The 17,852-nt window shown below is 35.5% G+C and overlaps 1 protein-coding gene and 1 long non-coding RNA gene across 3 annotated transcripts; both read left to right on the top strand.

Moving 5' to 3' along the window:
• Nucleotides 1–2,378: 2,378 nt before the first annotated feature.
• LOC119193498 (myrosinase 1-like) lies at nt 2,379–12,424 on the top strand. 2 transcript variants are annotated; one of them, XM_037447110.1, is made up of 9 exons: nt 2,379–2,504; nt 7,813–7,919; nt 8,663–8,977; nt 9,173–9,430; nt 9,715–9,803; nt 9,890–10,037; nt 10,747–10,910; nt 11,355–11,504; nt 12,195–12,424. In XM_037447110.1, the coding sequence occupies exons 1-9, from the start codon at nt 2,434–2,436 to the stop codon at nt 12,417–12,419; spliced, it is 1,527 nt and encodes a 508-aa protein (XP_037303007.1). In that variant the 5' UTR covers nt 2,379–2,433; the 3' UTR covers nt 12,420–12,424. The 2 variants fall into 2 exon arrangements, with proteins under 2 accessions (XP_037303007.1, XP_037303008.1); XM_037447111.1 differs by lacking the exon at nt 2,379–2,504 and adding an exon at nt 2,614–2,660.
• A 3,405-nt stretch (nt 12,425–15,829) lies between these two features.
• Nucleotides 15,830–16,656, top strand: LOC119193497. Its single transcript, XR_005113970.1, has 3 exons — nt 15,830–15,916; nt 16,091–16,247; nt 16,534–16,656. It is a non-coding gene; the product is annotated as an uncharacterized LOC119193497 (long non-coding RNA).
• Nucleotides 16,657–17,852: the final 1,196 nt, after the last annotated feature.

Below are 17,852 nucleotides of genomic sequence, written 5' to 3'. Positions count from 1 at the left end.
CGGGCTATTATAGTATTTAGTTCTTTGTTATCACGAAGGCAACAAAAAATCCGAAATGTCGAGAGAAAATCATAATAATATAAATAATCGCGATAAAATCCAAAAAATAGTTTTATTTTAATATCTAATATTTGTTTTTGTTGGTTTCATTGTTTCTTCGTAAACATAAGAAATCATTATTCAGTTCAACCTATTACGGATCGTTATAAATTATATTAGGTACTAAATTTAATCTCACTGATATTGTGCAGAAAACTTATTATACTTAAGTATTTTTGCCTGACGCAAGGATTGAATCCAAGACGTCAGGGCGGTAATCCTAGTGATACATCTACACCGCCGGCGCAGTCAAATTTGGATACAATGGCCATTTCTTTCACACGTTAATGCAATCTATAGTTGCCTTCAATTTACATTCGAAACTATGAAGAATGTAGTTAAGTTCGTCTAATATGTAAAGGGGAATCATTGATTGTGTTGCTATAATTTGCAATGAGTTCTTATGTATTAAGTTGGATATGGTATATATTATACGGGACGTATGAAAATATGAGACTAATGGAACATCATCTTTATGGCGGGAAAATACGAATATGGTAGAACCATATTAGTAACAAAATTAGTTTTAGGTAATGAGGTGAATCGGCCACTTACGTATAATCAATTATTTACTGGACATTTTGTATATACTTACTTAATTAAATCTTTACTTCGGCAGATAACGTGCAGACCGACTATAAATTTTATTGTAAGTAGATAAGTTTTAAATTGCGTAAGTACCTAATATTTCATGTAATTTGTGACCAATGTTTAATGATTCATTAATTGGAGGCTATGTAAGTTTGTTGAGTTTACCGGCTTACTTGACTGTTGGTCGCCGCTTTAAAAGGGTTTTTATCTTATTTGATTAAGAGTTTAAGATGTAAAACCTCTTTGCATTGACAGATAATGTTCTCATGATATTTTTTTAAATTTCAAAAGATACGACATTCTGATAATATTGATAGTAATGAAATTTATCGTGTGCAATGAAATTCTGAGACGAGTCAAAGCACTCGACTTTCTTTGAGTAATATGCAGTTTGCAGAACGAAATTTAAGCTAAGTCAGTTAAGGCTGGCTGATATATTTTTCCGTATTTCTGTGCAGACCGCATAAGTACCTACTATGTTTCCTGAAGGTAGATCTCTCATATGTGAGAGTCCGCCTGGGTCTATATCTGCCACCAAGCAGCTGTGCGTAATCACTGTCGTTTTTCTGTTTGAAAAACATTGTAGCCAGTGTAGCTACTGGACATAATGGACTTAACACCTCATGTCTCAGGATGGTGAGCGCAGTGGAATACCAAACAATACTTTGTAATTCAACGTGTTAGATGGAGTTTCTACTGTTTATGGACGGTCATATCGCTGACCATTAGGCGAACGGTAAGCTCGTCTCGTCACTTACAGCAATAACAAATAATGGAATCCAAGCTATTTATTGTGAGTAATTTCTAAGCGAGCTAAGCAAAACTAATTTAGTTCTTGTTCTGAAACCCTATGTTCACTTAATACCTTTCTCTGAGGGAAAGTTGAACTGCTCACACACTTATCTAATGTCAGATATGTTTTAACACTATAAGTACAGACAACTGGCCTTGTTCCGTCAATAGGGACGATTCCGTCTCTTTGCAATTACGGGAGATTTATTCGAAGGACAACTTCGATAGCCCAAAAGGTAAGAGAGTCAAAAAATCCCCTATTTACTTATACGGCAATCAAAGCGGTCCTTCGATTAGAACGCCTGTGATTGCAAAAAGACGGATATACCTCTATAGATTGAAAAGAGCCCGCTAACATTAATACTAAATTGACAAAGAATACAGAAGTTATTTCCCTTATCTACATTACGGCTTGTACAATCAAATCTTCTTTGTAGATTGTAATGTTTAATTGTTGATTTTTCTGTATCAACATTTTTACGTATTTGCAATTAAGTAAAAGTTACATTAATAGTAGGAATACTCGTTGTACACTCTAGCGTTTACTGTCAAGCAAAACTGAAACCAATTTTCTATTAATAAAATTTACTTAACAATTCTGTCATACATGATTGTTGCGAAATTTTATATTTACGCAACGCACGAAATGGAAGCTCTTAAAAGAAAAAGAAAATCTCCGTCTTCGCAACATTTTTCGGAGGCATTTTCTAACAGTCAAACTTTGGGTGATGCCGTGATGAGACAATGTAGGTATATTATATAAAACATACTTTCTACATAAATGCAGATATACTTCTCTATGAAATATATACTTAATATGGAAATATCATGATTATTGTAATCTCATGTATCTTAATATAAATTAAATTATATTAACATACATAACAACAAAACACAGTTCTTAATAATACCTAAACACGCACCGAATCTTGATAATAAAATGTGTGCAAAATGCATATGTTTGAACACCTTCGAATTCTCTCAGTAATCATTATGGCTTTGGCAAGAGTGGTACTGTTCAGGTAAGATATTGAATATTTTGTCCACGAACATGTGACTGTTTTCTCTTCTCTTAACAATTTTTTCATTGTGTTTATCTTTTGTATTGTAGATAAATTAAAAAGTATTGATATCAGTGCAATTATTATGTGTATTTTCTTGTTCAGTGGATTTGTAATGTAAGTTAGGGTTTATTTTATTTATTATATTTTATGTCAAATATAAAATGAAATGATAAAATATCTTTAGTTATATAAGCGACTTGATTTAAGTAATAATTAAATATTATCATGCATTCCTTGACTTATCATAAGCGCAACTATGTTTGCCTACGTGATTAATAAAGAATTTTCCTTTTTATGCATTTATTTGGATTAAGCAATCGATTTATGTCTTGATATCTGCTAATTTGTCAGTTTTAATCCCTTTTAGATTAATCAAATGATTTGTAGTTGAGATCATAACTTACGCGTCAATTGCAATACATATAAATGTATATTTTTCCTTCTATTGAAAATGGAAACGTAAAATTTAATTAACAAACCATAACAGTAATATCTATGATTTAAATAAAACTATTTTTCGGTATTTATCGTGTTTATATTATAATTGTATCCCGATGTATCAATTAATAAAATATATTTTGTCTGCTTTTACACTATTACTGGTGGTAGGTTTATGTATCCGACCGGATAATGACCAGTACAGGTGTAAAACCAGCCGTAGTGGCCACACACGTTCCTGAATCAGCTCGCTTTCGAACAAGCCTGCATATTATGTCCAATTACAAGAAATTATTACTACATTACCGACGGTCATGTTCAGTAAAGTTCATCCTGAGCCCGTATAAAGAAAATTCAAATCTTATATTATAGTTAGTAACCATAAAAATATGTATATAATATAATATAAAAAAAAAATCAGCCCAGTATTATATACTGTCCTATTGTTGGGCACGGGCCTCCTCTACTACTGAGAGGGATTAGGTCAGTTAACGCTGGCTTAATGTGGATTGGTAGACTTCACACACCCTCGAAATTCCTATAGATACTCAGGTATGCAGGTTTCCTCACGGTGTTTTCCTTCGCCGTTAAAGCAAGCGATAATTCACAAAGAATACACACATAACTTTAGAAAAGTCAGTGGTGTGTGCACCTTTGGGTTTCGAACCGGCATTCGTCTCGGCAGCCCGTTCCGAAACCAACTAGGATATAGTCGCTTTTGTGAAAAAAAATTTATAGATAACACAAATTGTCAAATTGTAAGGAATGGCCGCGGCCTCGAGAGACAAGGTCATTGCTTTATAGAAGCTGGACTAAAAAGTATTTACTTTGTTTAGTTTTCTGATATACAGTACTTAGTGTAAAGCTACGAAAATACACATGTTTTGTAACATTATGCGGAGTTATGTAACACGAATACCCGAAGAGTACGCGACGATAGCCTAGTTGCGAGTGCAACTGTCGAGACGAATGTCCGCAGGTTCAAATTCCAAGGACACACACCTCTGACTTTTGCTAGATTTATGCGTGTATTCTTTGTGAATTATCGTTTGCTTTAACGGTGAAGGAAAACATCGTGAGGAAACCTGCATACCTAAGAAGTTCTCTATAGGAGTTTTGAGGGTGTGTGAAGTCTACCAATCCGCACTAGGCCAGCGTAGTGGACTAAGGCCTAATCCCTCTCAGTAGTAGGAGAGGCCTGTGAGCAACAGTGGAATAATATATATTACGGGGCTGATATTATTATTTATAGTTATTATATATAACACAAAGTGTTGCTCGTGAACTCGCTCGCATAAACTGTATTTGTCGCGACAGAGATCGTTAAATTACTGTAGCCCTATATATCGCCATCTGTTTTCGCACAATCTACTTTAAAATCAAATAAAAAATCGGTAACTCATTACCGGGACAATAAGATGCCTATGTTAATTCAGGGCATGATATACCCGTGTGTCTAATTTCATTCAAATCCATTTAGTGGTGAATGTGTTTACTTGTAACGAACATCTGTAGCCGTTTTTTTTACAAATATTCACATTTATTAGTATATTATTAGTATATTAGTATTTAGGTAGTTAAAAGTAAGATTTTCTCTACTATAAGTTATAATATTTGTGACATTTATTTTTAGTTTTCTTTGTGATAAGGCTTTGTTTCGGAATAAATACGAATTAAATCTTCTTTTTTTCTTTCATGTTAGTAAACTAACGCAATTTACAATTGTTCTGTGTTTTAAACCGACTTTAAAATACTAGTTAAGCTCGATAAATATATGAACAAATATACGAAAACAATTTTTGATTGTTATTAGGCGCCGATTCTGAAATAGCTAACCAGTATATAAGTAATGTACAATTATTAATTTTTTTATACCCAATGGTTTTAGAAAGCGGTATAATTTTTATAATTTTTTTTTTAAATTATACTTTTACTCATATTATGAGTGTCGAAGTTTGTATATAATGTATCTACGGATTTGTTGGAAAGGGAAACTGAGTCTTAGTTTGACATATAAAAGTTATTTTTCCTGAAAAAGTATAGTGAAAAGGACTGCCTCGGTGGCGTAGTTGTATTGCGTGTGCGGCAACCATGCTCTGACGTCCCGGCTTTAAATACCAATTCAGTCTCATACCGAATTTTCTGCTCAGTATTAGCCCAGAGCTTGGAATTTCGCCCTTATGGTATTATGGGAAGGAACACATTTAGCGAAAAGTGGGTGTCCTGGACACCTTTGCCTACACGTTTAGAGTAAAGGCATGTTGTGGGTTTTTTTTTATGGGAATATTTTTCACACAGTCATCAACAGTTAGCGTTATGTGATGATCAAAGATAGATTACCTTATCTCTTTTATCATTGCAATCACTAAGCGGAAAATACTGCATTATTTTATCTAATGTCTGTTCTACCTTCTGGTTGTTCTCTCGATTCCTTCAGGTAATCTTCGTATGTAATTCAAATAAATTCCAATTGCGTAATCGTACTTACGACTGAATACAAAGCTTAAACAGGCTGCATAGGAATTAGATCGTAAATCAATTTACATTTGACAATAACTTCTTTAGCTTCTCAAATAAAAAAATGCTTTGATAACTGTATGGGTGGCGGCGATAGCCTAATTGGGTGTGAAACAGACTGCCGAGACGAATGTTCGCAGTTTCAATTTCCAAAGGCACACACCATTGACTTTACAAAAAACTATGTGTGTATGTTTTGTGAATTGCCGCTTGCTTTAACAGTGAAGGAAAACAATGTGAGGAAACCTGCATACCTGAGAAGTTCTCTATAGGGATTTTGAGGGTGTGTGAAATCTACCTATCCGTACTACGTACCTACCTACTCCTCTGCTACCATCTAAATAGCAGAGGAGGCCTGTACCCACCAATGGGACAGTATGTCATACAGGGCTGATATCATTTGTTAAATAGTCATAAAACCTCTCTTTCGATACCGATACAGCCATCAAGCCGTTCTTCGAATTGCAAAAAGACGGATTCGCCTCCATCGTTGAAGCAGGACGCCCTGTCTACATTTTTATTGTATTTACTCCATTTTTCCTGAGGCAGGAAAAACAGGGTATCTCTATAGTCCATTCAAATTAACATTTAAGTTAAGAAAAATTCGCATGGAGCTGGAAATTGGTATAGACGTTAAATGTGTGATTACCAAGAAAATGTCTAAAGCCCCCATCAATCCTATATGTGCAAAAAAAATATTCAAGGTCAAAAAACCGTTTTCTCCCGTTTTTCTCTGAACCGGAGATATTATCGTAAAAATAGGTCTGACAAAAGTTGTAGAAAATGCAATTCTCTACAACAATTGATCTTTTTTTTCGTACGAATCACCGTTCGCGAGATATCACGATCTTAAAAGTTGAAAAACATATTACATATTTTGCGCTCATGCGATGGTTACTTAATCTACCGTGATATAGCAAAACACCAATGTAAAATACTTCATATTATCATGATTTGTACGTTTTTAATGCGCATATCAGCATATTTCTATAAATATGTAATTTTGTATTTGTGACATCTTATCATACGGACATCATCACTACATAGTATAAAACAAAGTCGCTTTCTCTGTCCCTATCTATGTATGCTTAAATCTTTAAAACTACGCAACGGACTTTGATGCGGTTTTTTTAATAGATAGAGTGATTCAAGAGGAAGGTTTATATGTATAATAACATCCATTAAATAGTGGAGAAATATTGCACCCGTGCGAAGCCGGGGCGGGTCGCTAGTTTCAAATAAGACAACGACTTATTTGCTCAGCTTATAAATCGGTAATAAATTTTGTAACACAAATTTGGTCCTGAAGTCCAGTCTATAACTACACTGTCTGCCTTTGGTTTAACTATAGTACTTTGTGATACTGGTGTCATTTTCCTGTTGTAGATAATGCCATCCACGATGACGCGCCCTACCAATTTCCCTAACCATTTAAAGATCGAGTGTACTATCTTCCGCTTGTGTTTTAGTTCTGTCAATACTCAATATAACACACAGATAGTTTGTCGGTTCAAAACAATATTTTATAATCTTGAAAAGTGAAAGCCTGTGAAAGCATACGTACGGAGCGATATGATTGTGAAATTACGACCAAGCAAAATACAGCTACAATGAGTGTACACTGACACCACAGTAAAAAATCTAAGGCTTACCAGTGAAATCTTCGCTGAATAATGGTCTACGTCATCGCAGATGGTATCTCTTCGAAGTTGAAAACCGCAGAAAAATCTCCGAAATCGTCTCGGATGCCTTAATTGTCGTCTTTACTAAAAGCTTTTGTTGTCTCATAAGAATAGTGTTACGGGAATCATCGAGTTAAAAAGGCTTAGTTCTCAGGTTAAGATACGTTTTTTACGACTTTTTTGCCTGATATAAGAACTAAGACAGGTCATGATAAAGTATCTATTGTGTGTTTGCATCCACGATAAAGTTTGAGCTGACCTCACACGAGAGTGGGTTTAAGATAACCATTGAGCTGTGGAAGAGTACGCCAGAATACGTGTTCCCTCTTTACTACAACTTAGGGTCGTTCAAGAAGAGCGTGAAGAAGCAATTAAGCAGGCCGGCATAATTGACCGACCATCCTAGGATGTTTACATATTGCCGGTCGACATGTTTTTGGGTTTCTCTTCATTTATCATTAGATGCAGTGCCACTTTGTATTACCATGGATAAAAAAGGATAGCAGATAAAGGAGATATTATCGAAGATCGCTTACGAAATGAAATTCCTTTGAAGCAGCGATAGACGCTCCCTTGTGAAAGCCCAAGGGAGTACCTAAAAAGAAATTAACATAAACAGTATATTCCAGTTTGGTGGGAGCTGTGGCATGCTTCCAGGACCTGGACTTTCCACCAGGGTTCCAGTTTGGAGCCGCATCATCATCATACCAGACAGAAGGTGCCTGGAATACCAGTGGTAAGAATCATTTAGACTTGGTTGTATCTTCTCTCGAAACTTTAATAGGTGAACTTGCAAGTCCCTGGGATATGAGTTACACTTGGTTTTGCTATTTTATTCTTGTTAATTATATTTATTAATGCAAATCTAACTACCTTCAAACTAGAGTCTGACAAAATTAATTATGATCTGATCTGTATCTTTTGATTCATTAATTTAAATAATTGAATGAGGAAATGATGTAATCTCACGGTTGATGTACACAAGGATTGCCAATCCATAGTTAATTATAACACCAAGTGTTTGATAGTTCTTTTAACATTACTTCTACTTGTAATATCATAAGAATCGTTTCATATAAGCCAGCTGTCTATTGAATGGTCCATTAAGATTTTTTTAACGTCTTCCCATAGATATTTATTAATGCCTTAATAAGTTAGTAAAAATAATAATAATAAACATTTATTGCACACAATTTAATAACATAGTTTTGACAAATACTAATTAAAAAACAATAAATAAAAATAATAGGTGGCAACGTTGAGTGCATTGTTCCGAATGTAGTGGTTTGTTTGCAAATGGATCTATTCAGTAAGATGCCGCGAGCTGGCCGTAACGCACTGATCTTCCATAGATCCATCAGGCGATGAGAACGCGCGGACGTATTGTGTAGCAACTTGTGGAACTGTTACAAGTAGACATTTGCTAACTAATCACATGATTAGTTAGCAAATGTCTACTTGACATACATATGTCTTCAGATAAATCGGAAAGCATATGGGATCGATTTGTGCACGAAAAGCCGCATTTAATTGGCGATGGGTCCACCGGAGACATAGCCTGCGACTCCTACCATCTCTGGAGGCGTGACATAGAAATGGTCTCGGAGCTTGGGCTGCACTTCTACCGCTTCTCCATCTCCTGGACGCGGCTGGTGCCGAACGGGTTCGCCACTCACATCAGCGAGGACGGACGCACTTACTACGACAACTTGATCAACGGACTCCTGGAGAGCGGTGTCGAGCCCATGGTGACGCTGTACCACTGGGAACTGCCGCAGAAACTGCAGGATTTGGGTGAGTTCATTATTATTATCATATTTTTATATGAGCAAATTAAATTTAATTTAGAATGCTGTAAGAAAAGGAATCTATTGAATATGTTTATTGAATGAATTGACTTCAGGATTAAACCACCAGTATATATTATAATGTGATCAGCTCCTTTATCAAATTACAATTAATATTTATAACACTCAACTATACTTCCAGGCGGCTGGACAAACCCCCTTATCGTGGACTGGTTCGGAGACTACGCGCGCGTGGTCTACTCTCTCTTTGGAGACAGGGTCAAGACCTTCCTCACTATCAACGAGCCCCTAGTAATGTGTGACTTGCCGTACAACACCGGCACTCTCGCGCCAGGCATCGTGGATGTCGTCGCTACCTATATGTGTAACAAGAACGTACTGCTGGCCCACGCGAAAGCTTGGAGGATTTACGACGAAGAGTTCAGGCCGAAGTACCATGGTTAGTTTAGAGCTACTCTATCGGACTAAGATCTGTTGGACCAATATCGTATACATCGCCTCTGAGGTTGGGTGGAAGTGGTAATTGCATTTTCCCCTCAAAAAAAGAAAGAAAAAATTGTGTTTACTTCAGCTGCGTAGCAATTGCTAATTCATTGTTTACTGGTGTAAAGTGTCTGTAGCCTTCTAATAATGGTGTCAGGAACAATGCTGCTTACTCTTAGGTGGCAATGGAAGTTGATAATAAATGTGTATCCTCCATGATTCATGTTTTTCTAATTTCAGGTGAAGTCTCCATCACTAACCAGCTACTGTGGTTCGAAGCAGCCACTCCTGAAGATGAAGAGTTAGCTGAACACGCTAGGGAGTGGATGGTATCATTTTTGACTACCCTGCAAATGTCTTATTGCTGCGCTATACTCAAGTTACCACAGTAAATAATTAAAGTGATTGTCTTCAGGCAGGTCGGTACTCGCACGCCATCTTTTCCGCGGAGGGTGGCTGGCCGCCTGTCGTAGAGAAAGCAATGGCGGAGGATAGCAAGAAGAAGGGATACCCCAGGTCGACCCTCCCCGCCTTCACTAAAGAGGAAATTGAGTTTGTAAGAGGTAAGCAAGAATAATCTTTGACAACTGAGAATCACGACAATGTTACGTCTTGTCTGATCCGCCGCATTTCGTTTAGCCAAGTAGCAGTAATTTGAACTAAATATAATAGAGCCAAGCTATAGCTTTCGGAGTAGTTTAGGGTCAGGCAAGAGTAGGATTGGCTTTATCTAGCTTTTTTTAGGTCCCAAATATATCACCGTGCCTTGTAGTCTTGGACATATTGTTTAAGACCAGCCCGCTTTATCCTAAAGACACTAAGGATGTCGCGGGTATCTAGAAGCTTTCGCTACCAAGGATCAGAGAGTACCTCTGAACTTTGATGCCTAGAGTGACCGCACCGTTCGCTCTATGGGCGGGCCAGTCCTGGGTAAGGGTAGACGAAACCCAACCTAAAGACGTCTTCGCCCACCCTAGAAGAAGTATGCGCTTACAGGGGCCTCGTATGCTGCAAGCCTTCCGTTAGGCGACCTTTTTTTGTTTCTGCTCCCGTCAGCTGCCCAATCTATATTTTAATTATGCGACTAAAAACGGTAGCATAAAAGGTGCGCCAAAATATAACTTGATAAATAAGTATCCGGAGACTTACAAAAATAAAGGTCCTTCGTAAAACCCTTGGCCTCCGGAGAGGATTTCTTGACTCCTTAGCAAAGCCCCAATAAGGGTTTTGTGTCTCGGCTTACATCTCAAATTCGTGGCAACTCTGCTTCAGGAACGTTTGATTTCTACGCGGTCAACCACTATTCATCTCGGCTGGTGCGAAAAGCAAAAGAAGGCGAGGAGCTCCACCCGTACCCTTTGGGAGACATTCCAGAGCTGGCCGCTAAGCTAGAACCTCATCCTCATTGGAGACCAACAGCAACAGCCATATTTTGGGTAATTCTTAGAAAACCAGTAATGTTTTTCACTTAACCCGTTAAAATAATTTCCACTTTGGAGATCCTTCTTAGGTTTTATGTTATAATTAAGCATGTATCGTTACCTTCAATTGCTGAGATTATTAATATTGCAATTATTGTTTAATTGTTTTGATAGAGTTGGTATAACATAAGATAACTATTTATCGAAACGGCCCTAGATCAGTTGCATACAAAACCTTGCAAAATCATATTTTTCTGCCATCATTAATCTAGTTCTCCAATTCGTCAGGTCAGTCTCAACCATGAGTTACTGTATTACTTAATCAGAGTTATTGAAACACCGTCTTAAATTAACGATCGTTAAAATTATTCCGTCCTGAAAACTTTTTGTAACTATGCACGATGCTTAGAAAATTGGATGCATCAATGCCATACAGTATTAATTTTTCCTTCATTTTAGCTGTATCCTGAAGGTCTGCATCATCAGCTAGTGTGGCTGAAGAAACGGTACGGCGACATCAGATTCGTTATCACAGAGAATGGGGTTGCTACTCCTGCTGGACGGAACGATATGGACAGAATAGAATATTATACAGAGTATTTAAAGCAGGTTGGTGATAAAACTAGTTTTTTTTTATCCTGGTATAGCATAGATTTCGGTGAAGTCTTCAGAACTCATAAGAGAGTTATTAATAAATACTATTTCTTTCTGCACACATAAGTAAAGTTTAGTGGTCTGAAGGTGAAATGATGACAGTGGTACATTAACTGCAGAGTTTTTGCACTATTTTTTGTAACATGTATGCGCGTAGGGAGTTTTTGGTCCAACAATAACTACAAAGAGGCCATTATTTCAACAAAATAAATCAATAATATTAGAGAAAATATATTTACTTGAGTGGGCGCGCACGAAGCAAATCTATTTATTTATTTATTAAATATAATCTTACAGGAGTTACACCCAATGCGATTATATTTAAATTGTCATATAGCCAATTCAGATACAGATAGTTATGTATAGTTATTTCATATAGTCGATACATTAATAGTTAGAGTTTCTATAGCTACCCCTTATGAATTTCCCCAGTGTACAATTAAACATTATTATTATTGCCGACTTATGACACTTAATGGTAACAACTTGCATCTCCTGCGGCCTCTTGAGCACTGATCGAGTTCAATCTCTTGGGCTCTGTGGCGTACTTTGCACAATATTTTAATAAATACAGCCATTTTTTATCTGGGGCGGCAAAATGCTGATAATGGTTAGAAGAGTTGGACAAATAACTTGTATTTCCAGGTCCTTCTAGCCATTAAAGAGGGGGTGAACGTGACAGGCTACACGGCGTGGTGCCTCATGGACAACTTCGAGTGGTCGGACGGGTACAAAACTAAGATGGGCCTGTACGAGGTGGACTTCTCCTCGCCCGAGCGGACGCGCACGCAGAAAGCATCCGCGCGCTTCTACAAGAACCTCATACAGAAACACTCACTCAACTTCAAAGTGTATGCCGATGAGTTATGATTGAGTTTAGAATAACACTGTTATTAAATGATATTATTTGAGTTGGGATCGACATTAGTAAGATATATTTGCATTTATTAGTATAATGTACAGGGCTCAGTTAATAAACGTATAATGACATAAAACTTTCTAAACAAATGTAATAATGTGTTTTATTTATTTACATCAACGCTTTAATATTTTTAAAACTTTAATGGTTTGGCTGCAGGCACGAATTTAAGCCTTTTATCCCTAAATCAGTGTTGCTAACTTAGTAAATTTACCATAAAATCCTCTCTTTCTGTGGAAACATTGGCTTTAGTGATTGGTGGTCTTAGTTAATTAGTTTTAAATTAGTTTGTGGGAGAAAGACATGAGACTACTAAGAAAATAAACGCAATTAGTTACATAATATAGCTAGAGTAAATTGTTGTGGACGCCATATACAACGAAAAAAATTACTCTACTGCAGTCTAAATTAAAAAGGTGGCCAAAAGGTGAGCTATTATAATTATGTGCTAAAAATGGCATCCGAAATACAATTTAACAACACTAGTCAAAGTTACAAACATACAACGTAAAACATTTAGTGATGTGATAATCAAACAGAAGCATTTAATAATAAGCACACGTGGGCAACATATTATTATGTAAGTTTTCATTCCTTTGCCATCTCATTAAGTAACATGATAGCCATAAGAGTGGTTCTGTTTGGGTAAGATACTGTATTATAGTGTTAGTGTTAATAACTTCTGATTGATTTTCCTTTCCGTAATCTGAATAATTTAAGTGTGTTTGTAATTAATATTACGCTACATATTTACCGTTTAAAGTGGAATACAAAATAGGTATTTTTATAAGTGTAATTTAATATGCTTATTGTTAGAAGTTTTTGGAGTTTTATAATGTAAGTTGGTGTATATTTATTTATATGGATAAAAAAATAGGTATTTTTATGTGTTACCTACTGTAATTTAATGTGGGTATTGTTAGAAGTTTTTGAAGTTTGTTTTTGTGTCTATTTATTTATATGAATTCTGCAATCGATAAAAGTGGCTTACTGGAAGTGGAATGGTCTCTCGAGACGAATTCCCGCTGGTTTAAAACTCAAGGCACGCACCTCTGACTTTTGTAAAGTTATATATGTATTCTTTGAGAATTACGTTTCCTTTAACGATAATGCATACGTGGAAGTTCTCTATAGGAACTTACTGGTTACGTAAAGTCTATCAATCCTCACTAGGCCAGCGTAGTGGACCCAAATATCTTATATGTTCAAATATAGCTTTCCAAAATGGAATCCAACGTAGCCGCCCTAGAAACTCCCGCTGCTACTAACAAAATCACTACATTCCAGCTTGGTGGGAGTTGTGGGATGCGTCCAGGACCTGAACTTCCCGCCAGGCTTCAAGTTTGGAGCCGCATCGTCATCGTACCAGGTGGAAGGCGCCTGGAATATTAGTGGTGAGAATGAATATATTGGGACGCACACAAACATTTATAACAAGAAGAAAGAACATTTATTAGAATAAGGTACAAAAAAAAAGAAAGAAAAAAGTAGTGGGTTCGGGTAACGAGCGTCCCACGATACTGCGATACGATACGATACTGCCGAAAAGGTTCAGCACTAATTGCCAGGAAAGGTGTCTCTGGCGCTGGTTTTCAAGTAGAACCTTCACCTAATCGATAGTGACATAAATAAAAGAAGAATAAAATGTAATAAATAAAAATATAGATAATACAGAGGGGAAAAAAGAAAATAGATATGTACTATAAGTGAATAAATAAGGTTAGGCATATATCAATACTATAATATTGCATGGGCAGCCTTTGCGCCTTTAAATAACGAAACTTTCAATTCAATTCAATTTATTGCACTCCACAATTGTTAAAATATAGGTTTTACAAATTAAGGAAAGTACATAATCGTGGACCCTGCAGGGCACGGCAACATAGAAAAGAGAGAGAAACTTCTCCTTCAATAAAAAGTGTTGTTCAAAGAAATTATTAATTTGATTCTTCTTGAACTACTAATCTAAAAAAATAAAAATAAAAATAATAATAAAAAAAGCAATGTTTATAGTAAGAAGTAAATAAGTAGTGTACAAATGTATTATTATGACATGCATTTAAATTTAATGTAATTGTATTTTTTTTACATGAGCTGATTCAGAATTACTTATAATTATTTTAAAGTACGAAGTCAAAGTTAGAATTGACAACATTTCAAAATGTAAACGTGCCTAAAACAAAAATACTATAAATTATTTATATATGTACATGTTATTATTATTTAGTGGCTGACCTTGGAAATGCGTGGGACAAGTGCACTGACATGGGTGCTCGGGGACTCCGTTAATCCCGACAGCCTTAAAGTGGGTGCAGAGCATGCAGGACCACAAACAGAGATCCTTAAAATAATATTTTTGCAGGCAGGATCATTTTGATATTGCGTTAATAAATTAAACAATACTTTCCATCTTTAATATAACAATGTACAATACGTTATTTAGACCGTAAATGTTAAGGTGGTAGCTCAAGGTCCATTTTCATACATTTTGTTTCGGCTTTAATCTGGGTAACTAAACAAGTATTGGCAAGTAAAGAATTTAAATTCACGTCTAGTTAGTGATTAGTTCTCGCAGTTGAAAGAAAAATGTAAAATAATTAATAATCATGGATATTTCTGCCTTTAAAATTTCGTCATATTAAATTTTAAAGGCCGAAATATCCATGATTATTAATTATTTTTACGTTTTTCTTCAACTGCGAGAACTAATCACTAACTAGACGTGAATTTAAATTCTTTACTTGCCAATACTTGTTTAGTTACCCAGATTAAAGCCGAAACAAAATGTATGAAAATGGACCTTGAGCTACCACCTTAAGGAAACTCAAATCTTTTACCTTAAGTGTACGGGGAATTTGATACCGTTTATTTGTAATATAAAAGCTGTATTATCAAGAATTCACCAGGCATTAAATGAAATAATGTGTTCGCGATCAGAATAATTAATTCGCCATTATCTCCGTCTAGAGTCTACTTCGAAAAACGAAATCCGTAGTTTCGGATGACGGATCGTACATTTTGTTACTACGAAGTGTTACGGATTCGATGACGGATTCGAAAACGGATCCGTAATCGGATTTTGACACTTATGACATTTTTACTTTCGTCGACCGCACTACGAAAACCCATTTGACATAAAATACATCGTTTCTTCGTTCGGATCTTAGCGTCAATTTTACGAAAGCTCTAAGCCTTTCGTTTGATTTTCGTTTGGTACTCCAGAGGTTTTAAAATTGCTCAATAACTCCTGTGTGAAGAATTGTTGCGATAGGAAAGTGCTGGGCGAACTTGGAAGCGTCTCTAACTGCGTAAAACCTCCGTAACATGGAATTTGTAAGAGCTTATAGGACTTTGCCACCCCTTTTGAAACCATCTGCGAGGATATAGTTGTGTATAGTACACTAATTCCTCCAAAGAACATATACGGGGAATTGATACTACCACTAAGGTAAGCTACAGAAGAAATATTACTTTCTACCTTTCTCAAGAACCTAGCTGGTATTAGTATTGTAGTATTCTTAACGTCTAAATGATCTTGTTTTTGTTTTTTGATGCATTGTACTAAAATGTATATAATAATTTTCTAATTTCATATTTTGACTGCACTACATTTTTATTCCAGGAGTTGTTAGGGAGCTGTGGAACTAAGTGTAGATGGGTCCATGGCCCAGCAAACAGTCTCTGAGTGCCTCAGGCAAGTGTCTGAGTCAGCCTCATATATTGACTAAATTTATAAAATTTCCACAAAACCGACAAGAAAGGACTCTTATTAAAGAACAGTGAGTTAATAAATATTAATCATTCTTAGAAAGTACCTAAGTATCATCCACATAGCATTAGCCTTTAATTTAAAATAAATTTAAACACTTTATTTACCTAGGTTAAACAAGCCAATAATAATTTCTCATTTTTCATAAAAATGTATTTCCAGGCAGAATGTATGTGGGTGCATTGACTGCACCCATATAACCATTAGAAAACTTATGAATTTTATGCCATCCTTTGTACAAAGTGCCTATGACTGAGTTTATTAGACTTTAAACATAATATGTTTTCTTGTTTCAGAATCAAATAATTAAACAACTACTAACTCGCTAGAGCTGCCATAACCAACACTGCATCACGCATGGAAGATTAACTACCAAATATATGTTATCGGAAAATAAAACATTATTACAATCATTTTTATATTTGTTTTTTTTTTTTTATTCATTTCTTTTAACTCTCTCCAGTACTTCTTTTTTTTTCAGTTCAGTCAATGCGAAGGACCCGATTAGAGGTCCGCCTGTGTCGCTGGGTGCACTCGTCGTACTCTCCTTGAAACTGTTAGGTGGAATCATAAGAAAAATGTTAATTATTTATTGTAAACATCCTAACACAGGCTACATAAATATATGGCTTCTTATTCCTACTGGGATGAAAAATAATAAAATTCATAGAAAGATTGAATAAATTTTACCATAAAAACCCTTGTGTATATCGATGGGCAAAACTAATGATTTCTTTAATAGATCAAACCAAAAATTTACTTGTTATTACAGAATAACTGCCTTTACAATGAAAAAGATCATTTGTTTAAAGCGAGTAAATAACATTTTAATAATAAACTTACCAATACAATAAATAATTTTACTTGTAAATTACAATTCCAATTTGTTGTGATTTTCGCCAATCAACTTGTCAATGTCCATCAATTGTCAAAAATTCTAATATTCCACAGATTAAAACATAATGCAATAAGACCGTAGATTGCATAATCAGTAAAAATATTTATTATTTTGTCATTTATAAACATTTAGAGTTATGAAATAATAGATATATTGCAGAAAACCTAATTAGACATCCAATTTATATGTTTTTTTACAAGAATGACATGATAGGTAAAAATTACGTTTTTTGAAGATACACATCTCTAATCCGACACAATATTTTCATTCGAACGATTGTTTATGGTTCCGAAAGTAACGATGACGGATCCGAAGTAATTTGGTAGTAGGGTTAAATCCGAAGTTCGTCGTTTCTTCGTTTCGGAACGACGTTTCGATGTTCGTTTTTCGAAGTAGGGCCTCAGACAAAACAAATAAATTAGGTATTGTAGTGAGGAATGCGCTAAAGAAAAAATTAAATTATTTAAATTTAAAAGTTAAAGATAAAACAAAACAGTTTTTATTCAACAAATCACACTTTACTATTGATGGTAAGTGATGGAGGCTAATTCCATTCGTTATTATAAGCGAATTTAAAGTTGTTTAAACAGTTCAAAATTTGACGAGGAGCGCAGAATCGAATGAACTTGAGATGTATTAATTCGCCTTCCATAGATTTACTATATACCTATCTAAGAATAAATTCATTTGTTAATCGCTGTAGAAGTAAGCTGTACC

Source organism: Manduca sexta, unplaced genomic scaffold (assembly GCF_014839805.1).
Source record: "Manduca sexta isolate Smith_Timp_Sample1 unplaced genomic scaffold, JHU_Msex_v1.0 HiC_scaffold_60, whole genome shotgun sequence".
Taxonomy (NCBI): Eukaryota; Metazoa; Arthropoda; class Insecta; order Lepidoptera; family Sphingidae; genus Manduca; species Manduca sexta.
Note: the sequence above shows the minus strand (reverse complement) of the source record. Positions and strands in the feature narration are given on the sequence as shown.